Source organism: Carica papaya, chromosome 6 (assembly GCF_054855325.1).
Source record: "Carica papaya isolate Zhongbai chromosome 6, ASM5485532v1, whole genome shotgun sequence".
NCBI classification, from domain to species: Eukaryota; Viridiplantae; Streptophyta; class Magnoliopsida; order Brassicales; family Caricaceae; genus Carica; species Carica papaya.
Window position 1 is genome coordinate 35,824,637 of NC_142314.1, and position 17,112 is coordinate 35,841,748.

Consider the following 17,112-nt stretch of genomic DNA (forward strand, 5'->3'; position numbering starts at 1 on the left):
TATATGATGAGATGGCATGGTTGCCCACTAAACTCCTTGTGGTCCTTAAAACAGTTACACTGACATCTAAGGAGGCATATTATATAGAAGATGCTAGAATCTAAATCACACCCCAATCAGGAACTTGAAACTTGAGCCAGATTACATTTGTCTGTCCTTTTCAGTATAAAGAGTTTGGCTTTTTGAATAGAGCGAATGGGTATTGTAAGATTTCTAAGAAATTCTTGGATTTCTGTCAGAAGCAGATTAAATTTAGTTTTGTTTTTGGGACAATGTTGAAAGTGTATTTCAACCAGTTTTTGCACATTGAACTAATTCTTTCCTTGAAGGATTTAAGGCTGCAGATGGATCAATTTTATCTTTTATGAATTTTTTTAATTAATAAATAAAAGAAGAACTGCAATCTATTTTGACCTAATCTTTGATATGGGTTTTTACCCTTAACCAGTTCTCAGTCTGATTCAAATCAATTTCAAACCGTAATTTGTGTTACAAGTTGAACTTTTTATGTCATTGTCTATACGAGCAACAGTTAGACGGTTGAATCGACACTAAAGAAAAAATGTAATCTCTTTAATGTGACTTGAATGGCATATAGTGAGACATGAAAACCAGAGTAAGGTTCTTTAGAACAGAAAAAGTTTGAGTGGTTGAAAAATTCTCAGAGAGGATAGTAGCAGACGTGTCTAATCCCACAAGCTTCATCCCTCTAATTGAAAATCATGGAAACCCATCTGCTAACGTGGTAGCCGTAGACCCTCCAAAAGTGTAAAAGGATTAATCTTTTCTGTGACCACCCATGCTTGCTTTTAGTGCCAACTTGATACTGAAAACGACTCAAATTTTGGCTATGGAACTTGGAGATTATACCTAAAACCTTGTTTGTTTCAACTTCTCTATTCAGCTTCTACAAAAGCACTTTTCTTTAAGCTTGAAATGCTTATTAGAAGCTGTGTCTGGGGTGTATGATGTTGTGTTGCTTATGATTAGCACTACCTAAAGTTTTATCTTTTATACAATCCACCCTCAAGCTTAGAAGAAAAAAAGAATCATTTTTAGCATTTTTAGAAAAAAAAATATATTTCTATTTGTAAAATTCAACTAAATTAATCGAGACCAGGACTTCAATTTGTTTCTTTCCTGAAAATGCAGAAATGCCCTTTGAAAAAGAGCATGTATACATTCTGTATTACTGTCCCAAAGGGTTTTAGGTTATGTCTTTCAATCACTATAATGCTACATACTGTGTAAACCATATCATAAAAAATTATTGTATGAACCCTAAAACATGCCATAAAGGCAGCATATTAACAAGGTAAAAGAAAAGTTCCCATGGGAGCTTCATGAACTTCAATCTTAGTGCTGCATATACAAACCCTTCCAACCAAAGAATCTGATATACACAGTTTGCAGGAAGACGAGCATCTTCCTTACTCATAGGCCTCAATATATATGGGATTCGCTTCGAGCTTCTGCACAAAGCTCATGAGGATTTCCTTCACCAATTCCCTAGTGTCATCTAGCTTTAGTGCAACACCATCTTTGACTTCAGAAAACACTTCATCATAAAGATGATCCACAGATTCAGAGAATTCTGATGGGGCTGGGACGCCCAACTCTGTTCCATTTTCCACAAGGAAGGCGCGGATTAACTCCACAGTTGCTTGGCCATCTTGTCCACTGTGGTTTCCCGGCAGCATCTTCTCCACAACACTGTTAAATTGGTCCTTGTCTGCCAAAAGCTGATATGTTTTATCAAGAGATTGTCAGAGATCAGAATTTATCAACAAAAGAATTGTGCTGCTATAAGAAAATCTATACATCTTTTTAAGTCTCAAAAAGCATCCTTCCAGGAACAGTACTAGCAGTTAATTCAAAATAGTATCAAAAATAAGAAATTAAAACATTTTCCCCTAAACCCTTACATAATAAGGGGATACTGGGAGGCAAGAGTCTGAAAAATGACAATTTTGGCAAAAAGGATTGAGGGTGATATACTACCTTTCTTAGCCTAGAACCATTAAAGATCTTGGTGTCCCCAAAAACAGTCACATTGTTTTCAGCCAGGGCATCTGCTACTTCTTCTAGAACAGATTGGAGTGCTTCTGCAAACTGTGATTGCCCCAACTCTTGTTCCTCATCAACTCCATGTTTCTTTAAGATATCATTTATCTGAGGAAATTCTGCTCAAATTTTGTGAAGTTAAACCATGAATAGTTAATTCTGTCTGAGACAAAAATAAGTAAATGAATAAGAAGGCACAAAAGAGTGCCACCCATGTATAGAAAATATTTACGAATAAGCAGTATAAATTATCTATAAGAAATCCTACATCTTCTCCAGCACAGAGAAGATGATGAACACAAATTGACTATCAAACAAAATATTTGGCATATCTTGATTCAAATTAATGAATTGAGCCTCAAATCTAGCTTCAACATTTAAGGAAAAACTTTTATACTCATCAATCTCACATTTCCTAAGTTTTGGTCGAACTCAATCATCTACTTAATCTACTGTAAATCATGAAATTAATAATGTCTCGTCACTTTATTAGTTGGTGTTTTTAATTTCATAGAACCTTAGATTTGGATTTAATATATGAGAGAAAAAAAGGGCAGTAATAGTATGAACAGGGTACCAAGGGAGTGCCATGTGCCATCCCATTTATAAAAGAAGCTTTACATGTTACCAGAAGAACACAAAATATCAGTATGGTTCCATCCTCTTCAAAATAAGAGAATGACCATTAAAAAAAGTACTCATACGTGATAATGCCATCAAAAACCCACCTTGTTCCTTTCCTTCCAGACCACACAAATGATGGCCATTTGAATGGGGAATGAGCTTCTTCTGAATTTAAAAGATCAATGTAACTTTTATAACTTTTGTTAGATTCATACTATTGTATTAGAACTTTATAAGGAAAACAAAATTTTAGATGTTTCTGGGAGAAAATGATGACTCTATTAGTAAGCCACCAAGGGGGTGTCATCCACTTAAAAAAAAAAAGAAACATTACACGTTAGTCAAAATATGAACAAGGTATCCAAGGTCCTTGTCAGAAGAGAAAGGACGCCCTCTCAACAAAAAACCAGAACTAGGGAGACAACGATCTCTAATCTTGCCCAAAAAAAAAACACTTCCACCAAAAGCTCTTTTGTTATTCTCCTTCCATGCAACTCGAATGGACAGGGGAACTAAAGCTATCATTTTCCTCTGGGCTTTAGCTACTCTGGTACCCTGCCAAACCCATTTTTTATTAGCCACCTGAAAATCACCAACATCAAACTAAGGAGGTCGAAGGTGGTATCTATGGAAGACGTGCCAAAGGGCACTGGCTAAGAGAGCAGTAAATGGTTAGTCTTCTCTGCTGTCTCTTGCGACAAATAACATCCATTCACTAAGATTTTTTACCTCTCTTCCTTAGATTGTCAATAGTGCAAATTTTGCTCTCTGAAGCAAAAGAAGGCAATTGGAGGAGTAGCTTCCCACATACGCTTCTAGTCTTAGATTGTTTTAACTGTTTTTTCTAATGATATAACTTAAATGAATACTAGATGAAGTTTTGGAGTTTTATTAAACCAAAAATCAAATTGAAACAAATAACTACTTAAACAGGTTTGCTCAATTTGCAAATTGGTCTATGGTTCTGTTTTAGTTTAGCATTCTCCCAAATTGATGTTTGAGTTTGTTTAATCCCTAAACTGGTCCGAATCAGACCATTAACATTTGCTCTTTCATCTACAACCTTTAGATTAGTAATCATCAGGATTCTTGGTGCAGTATTTTATCTCCACATGCTTTCAAACTCGTAAGTCCTCTCTTCACTGAAGAAATTATCATAGTCCCAGTGAGCTACAAATTATTTTGCACATCAAACAAGTGATAAAATAAAATGATCGCTTATGTCTACTTTTCGGGTAATCTGTAAAGAGAGAAACAAGAGAATATCTGAAGGATGTTGATCCCCTTTTGATAGAATTAGAGATGCTTGGTTCTACTACCCTGATGCCTTTTAATACTACTGTCTTTTCTGCTTTCCTCTCCAAGAAAAGATCATTTATAAGCAATGGTCAAAGAAAATTACATGTTTAAAAAGCCTTTGAACATTATAGGCTATGAGAATCTAGATTGTCCTATCTTTGATCTCTATAGAAAATATGGATAACGGCACTTTCTCCATTTGGGCCGCATAACTAAAGGCAATTGTGATCTTTGCTACCACCAGTAGATTATTAATCTGGATAAATCTTCCATAATGGGCTCATATTCCAGAGTTAGGAAAAAAAACAACGAGAAGAGATAACAACATTATTATGGTGAAAAATGCATTAAAAATGAGAAGGTAAATAGAAACATAAAACCAATAAGAGATTATTTTTTACAAGTATTTGCAAGTCTGACAAAATCTATGCATGAGTTATTATAAGATTACTTAAAGCATTACTTTCACGGTTCACATATTTGGTTTTGTCCATGCAGATTCACGAGAAGGAATTAGGTATTAGAAATAAAGGAAAAAAAATTTTCCTTGAAAAAAAAATTACCAATAAAACTATAAATTAATGTAAAAACAGCTGTATATATATATGGCATCTTTCACCGAGTATGAAGCAAATATTTAATGTTACCAACAAACAAGTTGTGATAGTAACCAAGAGCTGCCATACAAAATGTTCTCCGATTGAGAAGGTCAACTATCACTTTCTCAACTCCCTAGTTGGAACCAAGTCATGCTTTTAGTTACTGCTGGAAATCAAGTTGGGAATCAGAGTATTTTTGGAGTTCTTGTGACTTATTTCCAAAATTAGGAGGTATTCAATAGAGAACTCAATCATCTTTGCGTTTAAGAAGAAACTTCCTTTTCTGGACAATCTTCTGCATAAATCTTTTTTTTTTTTTCCCAAAACAATGCATAGGTACATCTGGTTACAAAAGAACCATAAAAAACCATCCCACTATACAATTAAGCAACCACCAGCTATACAATTAAGTTCACCACCCACAAGAAAATAAACCTACCCCACTACACAAGTAACCACCAACAAGAGAGAGCATAAAACTACTCCACTATACAAACAGGAACCGCCCACAAAATGCAAACTATCACAAGTAGCTGGAGAACTTTGACAATGCTAAGAATGAACTAAGTACCATAACTAGACAGTAAGTTATTGCACCACACAATATGATATAGTACTTAAACTAAGCAGTAAGTTATCTGGTGATAAGCCACTTTCAGCATAACAGGAGATCAAGTAGCATAGCAGCAAGGGCATTTTCCTAGATATAGAACAGATAAATGACAAAAATACTGGCCGAATAATTAAAGAGAAAAGTCTCAACAAGGATACACATATACATAGAACAATGGATTATTGGTCATTGAGATTCATTATTGATTTAGACAGAGATATTGATGATCACAAACCATTTTCCAAGTTTCAAAGAAAACCCAATAAAGCACAGACCTGAAAATGGAGGAATGCCCATTCCAACTCCGAGGAGAACAAGTGCATTCCTTATCTCACTCTTCGGAATCTTCCCCTTATCTTCTACGTCCAAATCAGTGAAGACCTTCTCAGCTAACATGGCGAAATCATCTTCATCCTCTAGAACGGGCTTCAAAGACTCCCCATCACAAATTCGCAACACAAGCGGATCATCTGATCAAGAACAACAAACAAACAACTTACATCGAATCAATACCCCACAATCCCATCTACGTCCAATCCATTCATTGACACAATCACATTGGCATAGACAAGTCGTGAATACGTACTTCAATATGAACCAGTGTCAGTACCTTTTAATTCATCGGCGATGGCAGCGAAGTAATCTTTGAGTTTCTGAGAGGCTTGATCTGGGGTGAACACAGTAGACCGGAAAGTGAAGTCATCAGCGGGAGAAGAGGAGGAGGAGAGACGGGAAAGACCAGCCGTTTTGAGATGTTGCGGCAATGGGAGGCCACAGAGAAAGTTCGAGGCTTTGGAATCAGCGAAGTCTAGGAGCTGAGCTCCGGTCATGGCGGCGTTGGGTTCCGGGAGGGGGAGATCAAGGCATCTGAAGTGGGTTCCGTCGATTATTCCGTCGTTGAGCATGATCTGTGCGGCGGCGTCCGACATTTTAGGAGAGAAGAAAGTTTGTATTTTTATTTTTTCTGACGGTAAGAAAGTTGAAGTTGAAATTGACTGAGTCGCAGTTTTATGATGGGATTTTGGTTTGATTTTTATGTTTCTTTAGGGCTTGAATTTTGCAAAAATTTCGAGAATGCCACTGGAATTTTTAATTAAGAATAATTAAAAAATTGATTTACCAAACTACCCTTCTAATTGTTATATATATATTTTTATATACATATTTGTACATAAATATATATATATATATTATAATTATATGTAAAAAAAAATATACTACATTCTTTGAAATTTTGGACGTTTTAACTTTATAAATCAAAACACTATATATATAAATAGATGTAAGTAACACTTTATCCTTATACTAAAATAGGTTGTAACAAATGTCCGCTTAATCTATACAAAATAGATGCTACAATCAAATTCTTTTTATCAAAATTTATTTTTATCAACTCTTATATTCGAAACAAGATATTATCTTAATATGTACAGATACTATTTTTGTAATTTCTCGTTTTATGATAGATAAAAGTACGTCGATATAAATAGACGGTTATAATTTTCGAATCACATGCGCGCTATTTTATTTTTTTAAAATTTCGTCACCGGATAAAAATAGTTTTTAAAGTCAGTGTGTTGATTCAGAAGTATCTACCGTATGACGCAATCAAATCTTTTGCGATTGATTTAGGTAAGCTTCCGTTTATTATTTCTCACTAATTCGATATGAGATTGCATGTGTAGATTTATGAAATATGGTTTGATTTGAAAAAAGTTTTCTAACATGAAAAACTTCTATTGTTATTTTACGAGATAATTCAGAATGACGTAATGAAAGTGAAGACCCAACGACAATGATGGAATGTTCTAAATATCTGATCTGTTTGCCGAACAGAATTTTACGAAAAATATATATATATATATATATATATATTCTATTTAAAAATAAATAAAAAATCTAAAATAATTATTTTAATTAAAAACTACAAATATTACAACCCTAGAAATACATATTCATAAACATCAATTTCTTTTTAAACAAATTTTACACTTGAAATTTATTCCTCAAACAACACCTACAGACTTCTCAACCCCATACGAGAACTCCTCCGCCGTATCATACGCTGAATTGTTCTTCACCTTCCCAAACATCTCCCCCTCATTTCCACACAGCGCAAACCCTTCTTCACCGTGTACAGATGCATCAGCAATCTTCAGTTCCTCTTTCGAAAATCTCAGAGGAACAACCAGTCCGATCAACAGACAGATAATGCTGGTGACGACAATGTTTAGACACACCACAAAAGCAATTCCCGCCAATTGAGTTCCCATTTGATGGAAGCCGCCCGAAACGTCGCCGTTTTTGAGACCGTAGGCCAAGCCGGTATACTTTTGCCAGTCGGGAACCATGTAGAAGAGGCGGCAGAGTTTCGGTACGGCGAAGAAGCCGGTGAGAACGCCGCCGAGGAGGCCGGCGACGGCGTGAGTGTGGAAGATTGCCATCGGATCGTCGACGGATCGTAAACATTTCAGTTTCTTCTGGAGAATTGTTAGGGTGTACCATGGAATACTTCCGGATAAAATCCCCATTATAATCGCCGCCCAACCTTGCACAACTCCTGTTCATATAATCCATTCATGAATATCTTCATTCTGAAATTTGAAATTTACAGCGATACATATATATATATATATGTGTATATATTGATGTATTGTGTGGTGAAGTTACCTGCACCAGGAGTGATGCAGACTAATCCGGTGATCATGCCCTGGATGGCGCCGAGGACGGAGGGTTTTCCGACGAAGAAAGTGTCGAGGAAGATCCAGGTGAGCAGACTGGTGGCGGTGCAGACGTGAGTGTTAAGGATGGCGAGAGATGCAATAGTGCTGGCGGAGAAGGGACCGCCGCCGTTGAATCCGCTCCACCCCATCCAAAGCAACCCTGCACCTGCAAGCATCAGAATAATGTTGTTGGGCTGGGATACTTCTCTGTCGCTCTCTGCTCTTGGACCTACCTGGATAAATTCAAAATTTTTACAGTATATAAATTTATGAAACCATAATGTGTAATCTAATTATTAAAGTTTATGAGTTTTCGTTGAAGAAAATGAGTACCCAGTAAGCTGCAGTGAATCCAGCAATGCCGGCTGAAAGATGAATGACATATCCGCCTGAGAAATCGATAATCCCCATCTCTGCCAACCATCCATCTGGGCACCAAATGCTGAAAGCAACAATGGTGTATGAAAATGTAAGCCAGAGTGGTACAAACAGCATCCACGCACGAAAATTCATCCTCCCCAGAAGAGATCCACCGACTAAAATCACTGTAATTGCGGCGAACACTGCTTGAAAAAGCACCATTGTTGCATTTGGGAAGAAACCAAGAAAAGCTTGGTCCAAAAGAAACTTCTGATCCAATGCAAAATTAGGTTTCCCCACAAAAAACACAAGTTGTTCCCCAAATGCCATGTTGTAACCCCATATCACCCAACACACGAGCACCATTGCAAATCCGTAAAGCGCCATGAAAGCAGAATTCACTGCCCATTTCTTCTTCATCAAGCTACCGTAAAGGATTACAAGACCTGGTATACTTTGGAGACCTACCAATGCTGCCGCTGTCAGTTGCCATGCGTTGTCACCTTTGTTCATCCATTCTGGGCTGCTTTCGTCCGGTAATAGATTCTTCGGAAACTCCATTTTGAAAATCAAAATTCAAGAATCCTAAAACCGGATCAGCCCGAATGGATGATCAAGGTGAGTGTTAAATCGAATTCAAATGTTTGATAGAACAGAAGATTGGAGCAAAAACTTAATTAAAGTTTGCTCTTTCCTCTAATATGAGGTAGTGAGGCAAGCTATGGAGAATGGAGGAAATTAAACAAAGCTTTCTAACATTGAATATTCTCAATTGAATATATACAGGTGATTGGATAATTTGGGGAATATCCCAGATGGGCAAACGTTTGAGCACCAACAAAATTAGTAAGAGGGGTAGAAGTTAAATTTGGCTGGCACAAGCTTTTTTAAGTTAAAATTTGTTTGGAAGAAAAGAAAAGAAAAGAAAAGAAAATTTGTGAATAAACTATTTATAGCTGAATCTATGAATTCATTGGTCGTGCATCTCTCATCTCACATGGACTAATTACCACTAGTAAGAAAGAAACAATTTTACTTCAAAAATTCATTTATTTTTCATTTAAATCCAATTTGATGGGAACCCATTTGGTAGAAAATGTTAACTTGAGGGTTCAATTAGAAGAACTAATCACCATTTGTTCTTCTCTGTGTTTGCCGGCTTTCTGGTTTGACAAATCTAAATCATGGAAGGCCGACCAAACAAAGCAAAAGGTAAATTGCATGTTGGAGAAACGACATCGTTTTATACTTTGTCTCATAGTGAATTTCAAAAACTTCTAATGAGTGCAATTTTTAATGCACCAATAATGTTTCTATGACATACCCATTTGATAAATGAATTGCATTCTAATTTTATTGAATTCAACAGAAATTAAAAATACCAAAACCCAAAAAAGAAGTTTAAACTTTTCTTCTATACTTCTGCTTTTGTGTTAAATTATAAACTTTTTTTAAAAAAAATATTTAAAAGATTACACGCAAAATTTTATTACTTCTAGTAAAACATGAAACATATTATTATAATTATATTTTATTCCAATAACCTTTCGAGGAAAAGACAAAGCCAAATACATTATTGTGGGAGATGATTCAAATAGTCATAATCATACAGATTTTTAAGTAACTAATTATATATAATATACATGATATTACATTCAAAAGTTTAAAACAGATATTAGATACAGAACTGTATTTAAATGAATGAAACTAAGATATAAAAAAAAATGATTTATCATTTAAGATGTGTAAGACAATATCATATTATAAAATTCTAATGCTCTATTTTTATAAAATGAACGACAAATAGATTATATAATATAAACTTAACAAGATAGAAAGTTAGGTAATTATTCTTTATAATATAAATATTCATTTATACCATCAGGTATGGCATTGAAGTCTAACTTAGTTTTAGTTATGCTTAACCCATTTATACTTCTATAATGATCTGAGCATCTAAGCCATTATGTCCGAAAAATATTACATTTATACATTTTACAAGTTTCTATTTTGAACATACATGTTTGTTAATTTTATCATTTCAGCTCTTGTTGTTATCTTATTTTCTTTTCTTTGTAGATTGTGGTTAGCATTTGATTAGTGATTATCTTCACTTATAATTAAATTAACTTTTCTATGTATTATGCTTGCAGCATAGGTGTAGTAGACTCAATCTTGTGAGTTGATTGGGCCATGCCTATCCCAGTGACCATGCACGTGTTATATGTAGAATACCAACTTCTTGTTAATGATTCTTTTTTCTCTTATGTAAATAAGTATTCTAGACATTCATGTTTTTAATGTCTAAATATTTTCTTCTTCAAGATATTTAATGTACTTTAAAAATGCTCAAAGCTATCTTCAAGAGCATGAATATCTAGACTTAAAACTCCACCAACTAGTAAAGTCTTCATTGTCTTTTCTTTTATAACTCAAGTTAGACATGACTTGTTATGGTGGCAACTCCTTTCTAGGATAAAAAATTATCTCATGTTCAAACTAAACTCTCAAGAGTTCTTCGATCTTTATGAGGATTTTACGTGTCATTCTTGGCTTCTTTATTATCGTCGATGATTCAAATTGTATTCATAACCTTTAGCTTATTGTCTTATAAAATAAAAAAAGACCTTTAACATGCCACATGCTAAATCATCGTACAATAATTACAACCAACATATTTTTCTACCTTTTTTTTTAAAAATTAATTACAGTACTTACTAATCTCTTTTGTGTTTCTTGTTCTTTTTACATTTAAATCTAAATACTTTCTATATAAAAACATGAGATATAATAGTGGGAATTGAGTTTGATATAACTCCTTTCCTAATTTAGTAAAGAATCAAAGTCACCACATAATCATTAAACCTTTTTTCTCATCCAAATTTTTTTTAAGGATAAAAATTCTATAACAAGATTATTCAAGAACTTCAAGCTTATTATTATTGTTATTATTATTATTATTATTATTATTGTAACAGCCCGAAACTTGAAAAGAAATAAATTACAAATTGAATACGGAAGCAAAATAATAGCGTTAGAGTTTACATTCATTACAGAATAATTCAGAATACCCAATAGAAATACGAGAATGACCATTCTAAAAGAACAACGAATAATCAAAGAAATAAATAGAAAGTAAATAACTGAACATCCTATTCACAACCCTATTGTGGATCAGAATTTGGATCTTGGTCTTCTTGATCCGAAATGGTTAATGAAAGAGTGAGCTATACTAACCTAGTAAGAATGTCATACTACTCACCGATACAGAAATGAATGTTAGTAAAAATCATGAAAATAACTAATTGAGCTCTTAATTTAAGCAAATTCATTTACCATAAGTAAAATCATTTATTGTATACTTACCGTAGTGAAATTTTCAAAACTGATCAATAGAGTCAATAACACAAACAATATCATAATCTCATATTCAATTAACCAGAACAAGAACTTTCCATTTTTATTTGCCTATTAGTATCCATAAGGGTTCATAAGGATGTCCCAACTACGCGTGAACTCTTATTCAACATTTTTAAGTAACTGCATGTCCTCATACCTCGTCCGATATGAATGTAAAAAATACCACCCCTCAATACCCCATCCCGAATGAGGGGTGAAACAAGCTGTCCCCATACGCCGTTCGGTACGAGTGCCAAAATATCAATCATCGATATTCCGTCCAGTATGAGATAACGTTCATGGTAGGGTTTTCTATGTACCCGGTCCGTCCACCATCTCCTAGAATATCCAGTAAGGCTATCATTTATTCATTCACTTAATCAAACAATTTCCCGTTTACATTTAATTTTCAGTTTCTTAATTTAACTGTAATCACGCAGAATAAGCAATACATACATCAAGGAATGACCACTGAATCATCATACCAACTCCAATGTAATATTATACATTTGAAATAGTAAAATCAATTAAACAGGATCAACAGTGAATATAACTGGTTCTGGCTATATTAGTAACTTGTGATTAATTATTAAGATTTTCTAAATTGTACAAAATACCATATTATTTATAATTAAACTTCAATTTTATAATAAGAAATAGGGTGAAAGATTCTTACCCGAATCGGTGTCTGAACACTAAACTTTCAATTGCACCTACTAGCGGTCTTCGGGTTTTCTGAATTTTTTTGTGGGAATTAAAACACGATCCAAGTACCTAGAAATACCCCAAAAAATCCAAAACCGGTGTTAAAATCCTTTTTCGGCCAATTTCAGAATTCTGGCACAACAGCATCGCTGTACTTCAACGACGGCACCGTCGCTTGTACTCATCCCTGCGAGAAAATACGTTAAGGGGCATTAGTTGGCCGAAAAAAAATCAAAAAATAAAAGCTTACCAGCGGAAGGATTTTTCAGTGTGGCGGCTCTGTCGACTCACCTTCGCGGTTGGGCGCTTTTCTTTGATCAACCTGTGGGAAACATAATAGTGAATGCAATAGTGAAAAAATCGCATGAAACGAAAATCGGAAAGGGTCTCATCAGAGACGATTTTTTTTTCTGCGACGGCGCACCAGGCTTTACCCGCGGTTTTCGCCTTATCCACCAGTCTTTTTGCTCCGATTTGGCCATGTAGGTGTTCAAAATCGAATTTCTAACTAATGAATTTTTTTTTTACCTTTTTTTGGCAATCGGAGGTGGCTCCGGCATGACGGTGATCGGCTCCCTCTCCTGGCGACTAGTTCTTCTTCTCCGGCGGGGGACTGACGGCTAGGGTTAGGGTTCAGTGTGAAGTGAGGTATTTATATCCGTCTCCCTTTAATCTGGACCGTTCAATCACGTTTAAATAAAAAATAAATTTGGACCGTTCATCGCGATTTGATCTGGACCGTACAATCGGGCCTGAGGAGGAAATGAATCCATACCGTCTACGCGCGCGGGAACAATTCCGAACCGTCCGATTGCAGGCACGCGGATTGCCAGTATGGTCTCATGCGGGGTATCGCGTCAGCTTGTCTTACCATGCGGCGTGCTCTAGTTCGTCGGGATTGCTGACTGAGCGGTCCTACGTGTCACATTTTTTCTAAATTACTTTTTGACATTATATTTTCGATTTTTTTTCAAAAACACTACCAGAACCTAAATTTTCACCCATTGTTTTCAAAATTGTTTTATATTAAATAAAATTCGTAAATAAAAAAATAATATTTTATACATTAATTTAAAATTTTTTTTATAAATTAATTACGGGTATTACAATTATTGTAGTTGTTGTTTGATCAAATGGTTTAGAATATGTATTGGTTTAATTAATTATAAAATTTACTTCTTTATTCCTTTATGAATTTATGGCTATATTTTGTATTGTCAACTATGAATAATTGATCCCTTTTAATGCATGACTTTTTTTTTTTCAAATGCCGTGTTTCTTTCAAATTTTGAACAATTAAATGAAGTTAGATTAATTTCATTTATTATTTGACTTTCAAAGTCTCAATAAAATATTTTGTTTGAAGTACTCGAAAATTTAAATGATAAAAGTAAAATTTCAAGATAAGATTTTATATATGAGATCGAATTGCGTTTCGTTCAGTAAATAGTAAATAACGAATTTTACCAAACACGTAAAATTTATTATTTTATAAATATATTATAAAATGTAACGACTGTTATATTATGTTTAATTTAATAAGTTTATAATTAATTTATTAATATGTTAGTGAAATCATTGAATTAAGTTTCATCTAATAAATTATTATAATTTTGATAAAAATAATATTTTATATGGACTAAATTCACTTAATTGTATTTTTAAATTTATTTATATTTATACAAAAATTAATATTATAATTAATATAAAAATATTTAAAATATAAATAGGAAAAAATGTGAAAAGATCAATAATTGACATTTAGATTACTTAGTTATAATTATATTATAATTATTAAAAACTTGCATTACCGTGTTGATCCAGTCAATATATATATATACATATATGTATGTATGTATGTATGTATGTATGTATGTATGTATATAATAGTGTATGTAAGCCCTTCAATGTGGACTATTTCTTTATAAACCATATTTAAATTAAAATAGTTCCATGCATTTAGGGATTTCCAAATTTTTTTATATAATATTTGGAAATCTTAAACTTATATAATATTAAAGAATATGATATATATATATATATATTCAATAATGTATGGGAAACAATTACATGTGCGATTGGAAAATTATTGGGATTTAATAAATTTGTTAATTAATTAAAATTTTAAATCAAGATCTTAATAAATTCAATATTGTGAATCTCTAATCATGTGAGAACATGATATATATATCTTGATATTTATAATATATTAAGCAGTCAATAGTGTATCTTTTATACATATTATAATATACATATATATATGTATATATAATTAATACTTAATTAATATGGCTTCTAGCTAGTTAGGAGCAATGCACCCATATCTAATTTATATTATATTATCATAAACATTATATTATATATATATATATATTAATCTTATATGGGTGACTATAAGTACTGCTTCGTACTCTATTTTCCATACCTTTTTTCACTTATTATATATATATATGTATATGTATATGTGTGTGTGTATAATATAAATATTAGTTATAATGTAGACAAATTTTCGGATTGACAACTCAAAGCAGCTAGCAAATGATTAGATTAATCACATATCTATTTATATGTTTGTCGGAGTTAAGAGGAAATTATTATATATATACATATATATATATACACACACACACACAGATGTACATATACATGCATGCACTTTATATTGCAATAGGAGAAATTCTGTCTCATGTTAAATAAGAAAATTGAATAAATTATTACAAAATTTTAAATTAACAAAAATAATTGAACTTTCAAGAAAAAAATATTACATATATATATATATATACATTCGTTAATTAGATAATACATATATATCAATAGATATATATAAAAGTAAAATCTAATTTAAACTTAAGATTTTATATAGAAGAAATAATGTAATAATTATTTAATTAAATAATAATTAATTTTAATATATATATATATATGTGTGTGTGTATATATATGTATAATCAAATGTAAAATAAATTCAACAGGCCTAATTATATGATGGTCAAAGAAGACTTACTAGTGGAAGAGAAAAACTTCCATTGATGATTTTATAATTCAACTCCACCCTCTCAACACTCTTCTTGTCAAAAATAGACTTTGAATTTGAAATTCACTTCCCTAAATTCCAGAAAACCAGAAAGTCTACCAAGCAATTTATAATTTCTAATTCCCAAAAAAAAAAATTGTATTTTTTTAAAAAATTTAAAATATTTTAACCGAACCCATTTTCCATTACCAATCTTTTTGGAGACCCAACTGTTATATAAGCATATATAGTTACATATATTGTGTACATCATCTCTCTCTCTCTCTTTCTCTCCATTCTCCTCCATTTTTGCAAAGTCTGAAACTTTTAACCAAACCAGGATGGGAGATGTACTAACAGAGGAACAGATTGCTGAATTCCAAGAAGCCTTTTGCTTATTCGACAAAGATGGGGATGGTACGTACCCACTAAAATTACATTTCGAGTTTGTATATGCTCGAGTTTTAAATAAATTTATCATGTTTACGAAGGTTTCAGTTCATTTTATTCGTATATAATTTTTAAATGTATAACGAAGAATGATTTAATCACTTGTTTAGGATGCATAACGATGGAGGAACTAGAGATTGCGATGAGATCGGTAGATCATCACCATCCATCGGAGGAAGAACTGCAGAACATGATGGCAGAAGTTGATGCGGATGGGAATGGAACTATTGAGTTTGGGGAGTTCTTGAGCCTTATGGCAAGAAAGATGAAGGTAATAATTAGTTAACTAATTATGAATAATTATATTAATTATTAGCATAAATTAACCTTATTAAGTTCTTGATTAATTATAATATGCCTGGTGTTGAAATTAGGAAGCTGAAGCTGAAGAAGAACTGAGGGAAGCTTTCAAGGTGTTTGACAAGGACCAAGATGGTTATATTTCACCTAATGAGGTTTGACTTTCTCTCCCTCACTTCTTATACGCGTATATACATACATAAAATACTATATGTAGAGTATATGAACTTACATGTTTTTCAATTCTTTGTTTTCTATATGTTTACAAAAGTTATAACAAATAGCAAATAAGAGATGAAAAATTAATTTTACTAATCTTTTTTGTTAATATTATCAATTGATTTTTCTGGTATCTAAATAATTATTCTTATTATAATATATATATATATATATACATATATATACATATTACTTAAGTTTATATTAAAAATAATAATTATTTTTGATGCAGCTGAGGCATGTAATGATCAACTTAGGAGAGAGACTCACAGATGAGGAGGCAGAGCAGATGATTAGAGAAGCTGATTTGGATGGAGATGGTCAAGTTAATTACGAAGAATTTGTCAGAATGATGTTAGCTGTTTGATCTGATTAATATTGTTTAATTACATACACAATATATATATATATATATATGTATTTGCCATCAAGTAGTATTTACATGCAAATTGAGATTGTTTTATAATTTTTGTTAGACCAGTAAGTGTTTTCTTCATAATATATATATATATATATATACATAATTTATCATCAGCACTTTCACATATTCAATATATTACCTTTAGATACAAGCATATATATATATATATATTATCAAGTTTCTCGAAAAAGAAAAAAGAGAAACATCATGGAAATTCAACCAAAAGTTGATTTTTTTAAAAAAATTTGGTCTTCAAGATATTATTCTGGTCAAAGAGTCAAAATTTTATCTGCAAAAGATATAAAATCCAAAAACATTTA

General features: G+C 32.6%; 3 protein-coding genes across 3 annotated transcripts; 1 reads left to right on the forward strand and 2 right to left on the reverse strand.

Annotated features, from left to right (window-relative positions):
* Nucleotides 1–1,241: 1,241 nt before the first annotated feature.
* Nucleotides 1,242–6,191, reverse strand: LOC110809698 (calcium-binding EF hand family protein). The gene is made up of 4 exons (XM_022035590.2): nucleotides 5,810–6,191; nucleotides 5,475–5,669; nucleotides 2,002–2,183; nucleotides 1,242–1,742 (listed from the first exon to the last, which is right to left on the reverse strand). Exons 1-4 carry the CDS (start codon nucleotides 6,126–6,128, stop codon nucleotides 1,431–1,433), a joined length of 1,008 nt encoding a protein of 335 aa, XP_021891282.2. The 5' UTR covers nucleotides 6,129–6,191; the 3' UTR covers nucleotides 1,242–1,430.
* An 899-nt stretch (nucleotides 6,192–7,090) lies between these two features.
* Nucleotides 7,091–9,024, reverse strand: LOC148253600 (ammonium transporter 2 member 4-like). The gene is made up of 3 exons (XM_088221782.1): nucleotides 8,256–9,024; nucleotides 7,870–8,155; nucleotides 7,091–7,759 (listed from the first exon to the last, which is right to left on the reverse strand). Exons 1-3 carry the CDS (start codon nucleotides 8,841–8,843, stop codon nucleotides 7,206–7,208), a joined length of 1,428 nt encoding a protein of 475 aa, XP_088077908.1. The 5' UTR covers nucleotides 8,844–9,024; the 3' UTR covers nucleotides 7,091–7,205.
* A 6,636-nt stretch (nucleotides 9,025–15,660) lies between these two features.
* Nucleotides 15,661–16,855, forward strand: LOC110809691 (calmodulin-like). The gene is made up of 4 exons (XM_022035580.2): nucleotides 15,661–15,819; nucleotides 15,963–16,123; nucleotides 16,227–16,307; nucleotides 16,604–16,855. The coding sequence occupies exons 1-4, from the start codon at nucleotides 15,744–15,746 to the stop codon at nucleotides 16,736–16,738; spliced, it is 453 nt and encodes a 150-aa protein (XP_021891272.1). The 5' UTR covers nucleotides 15,661–15,743; the 3' UTR covers nucleotides 16,739–16,855.
* Nucleotides 16,856–17,112: the final 257 nt, after the last annotated feature.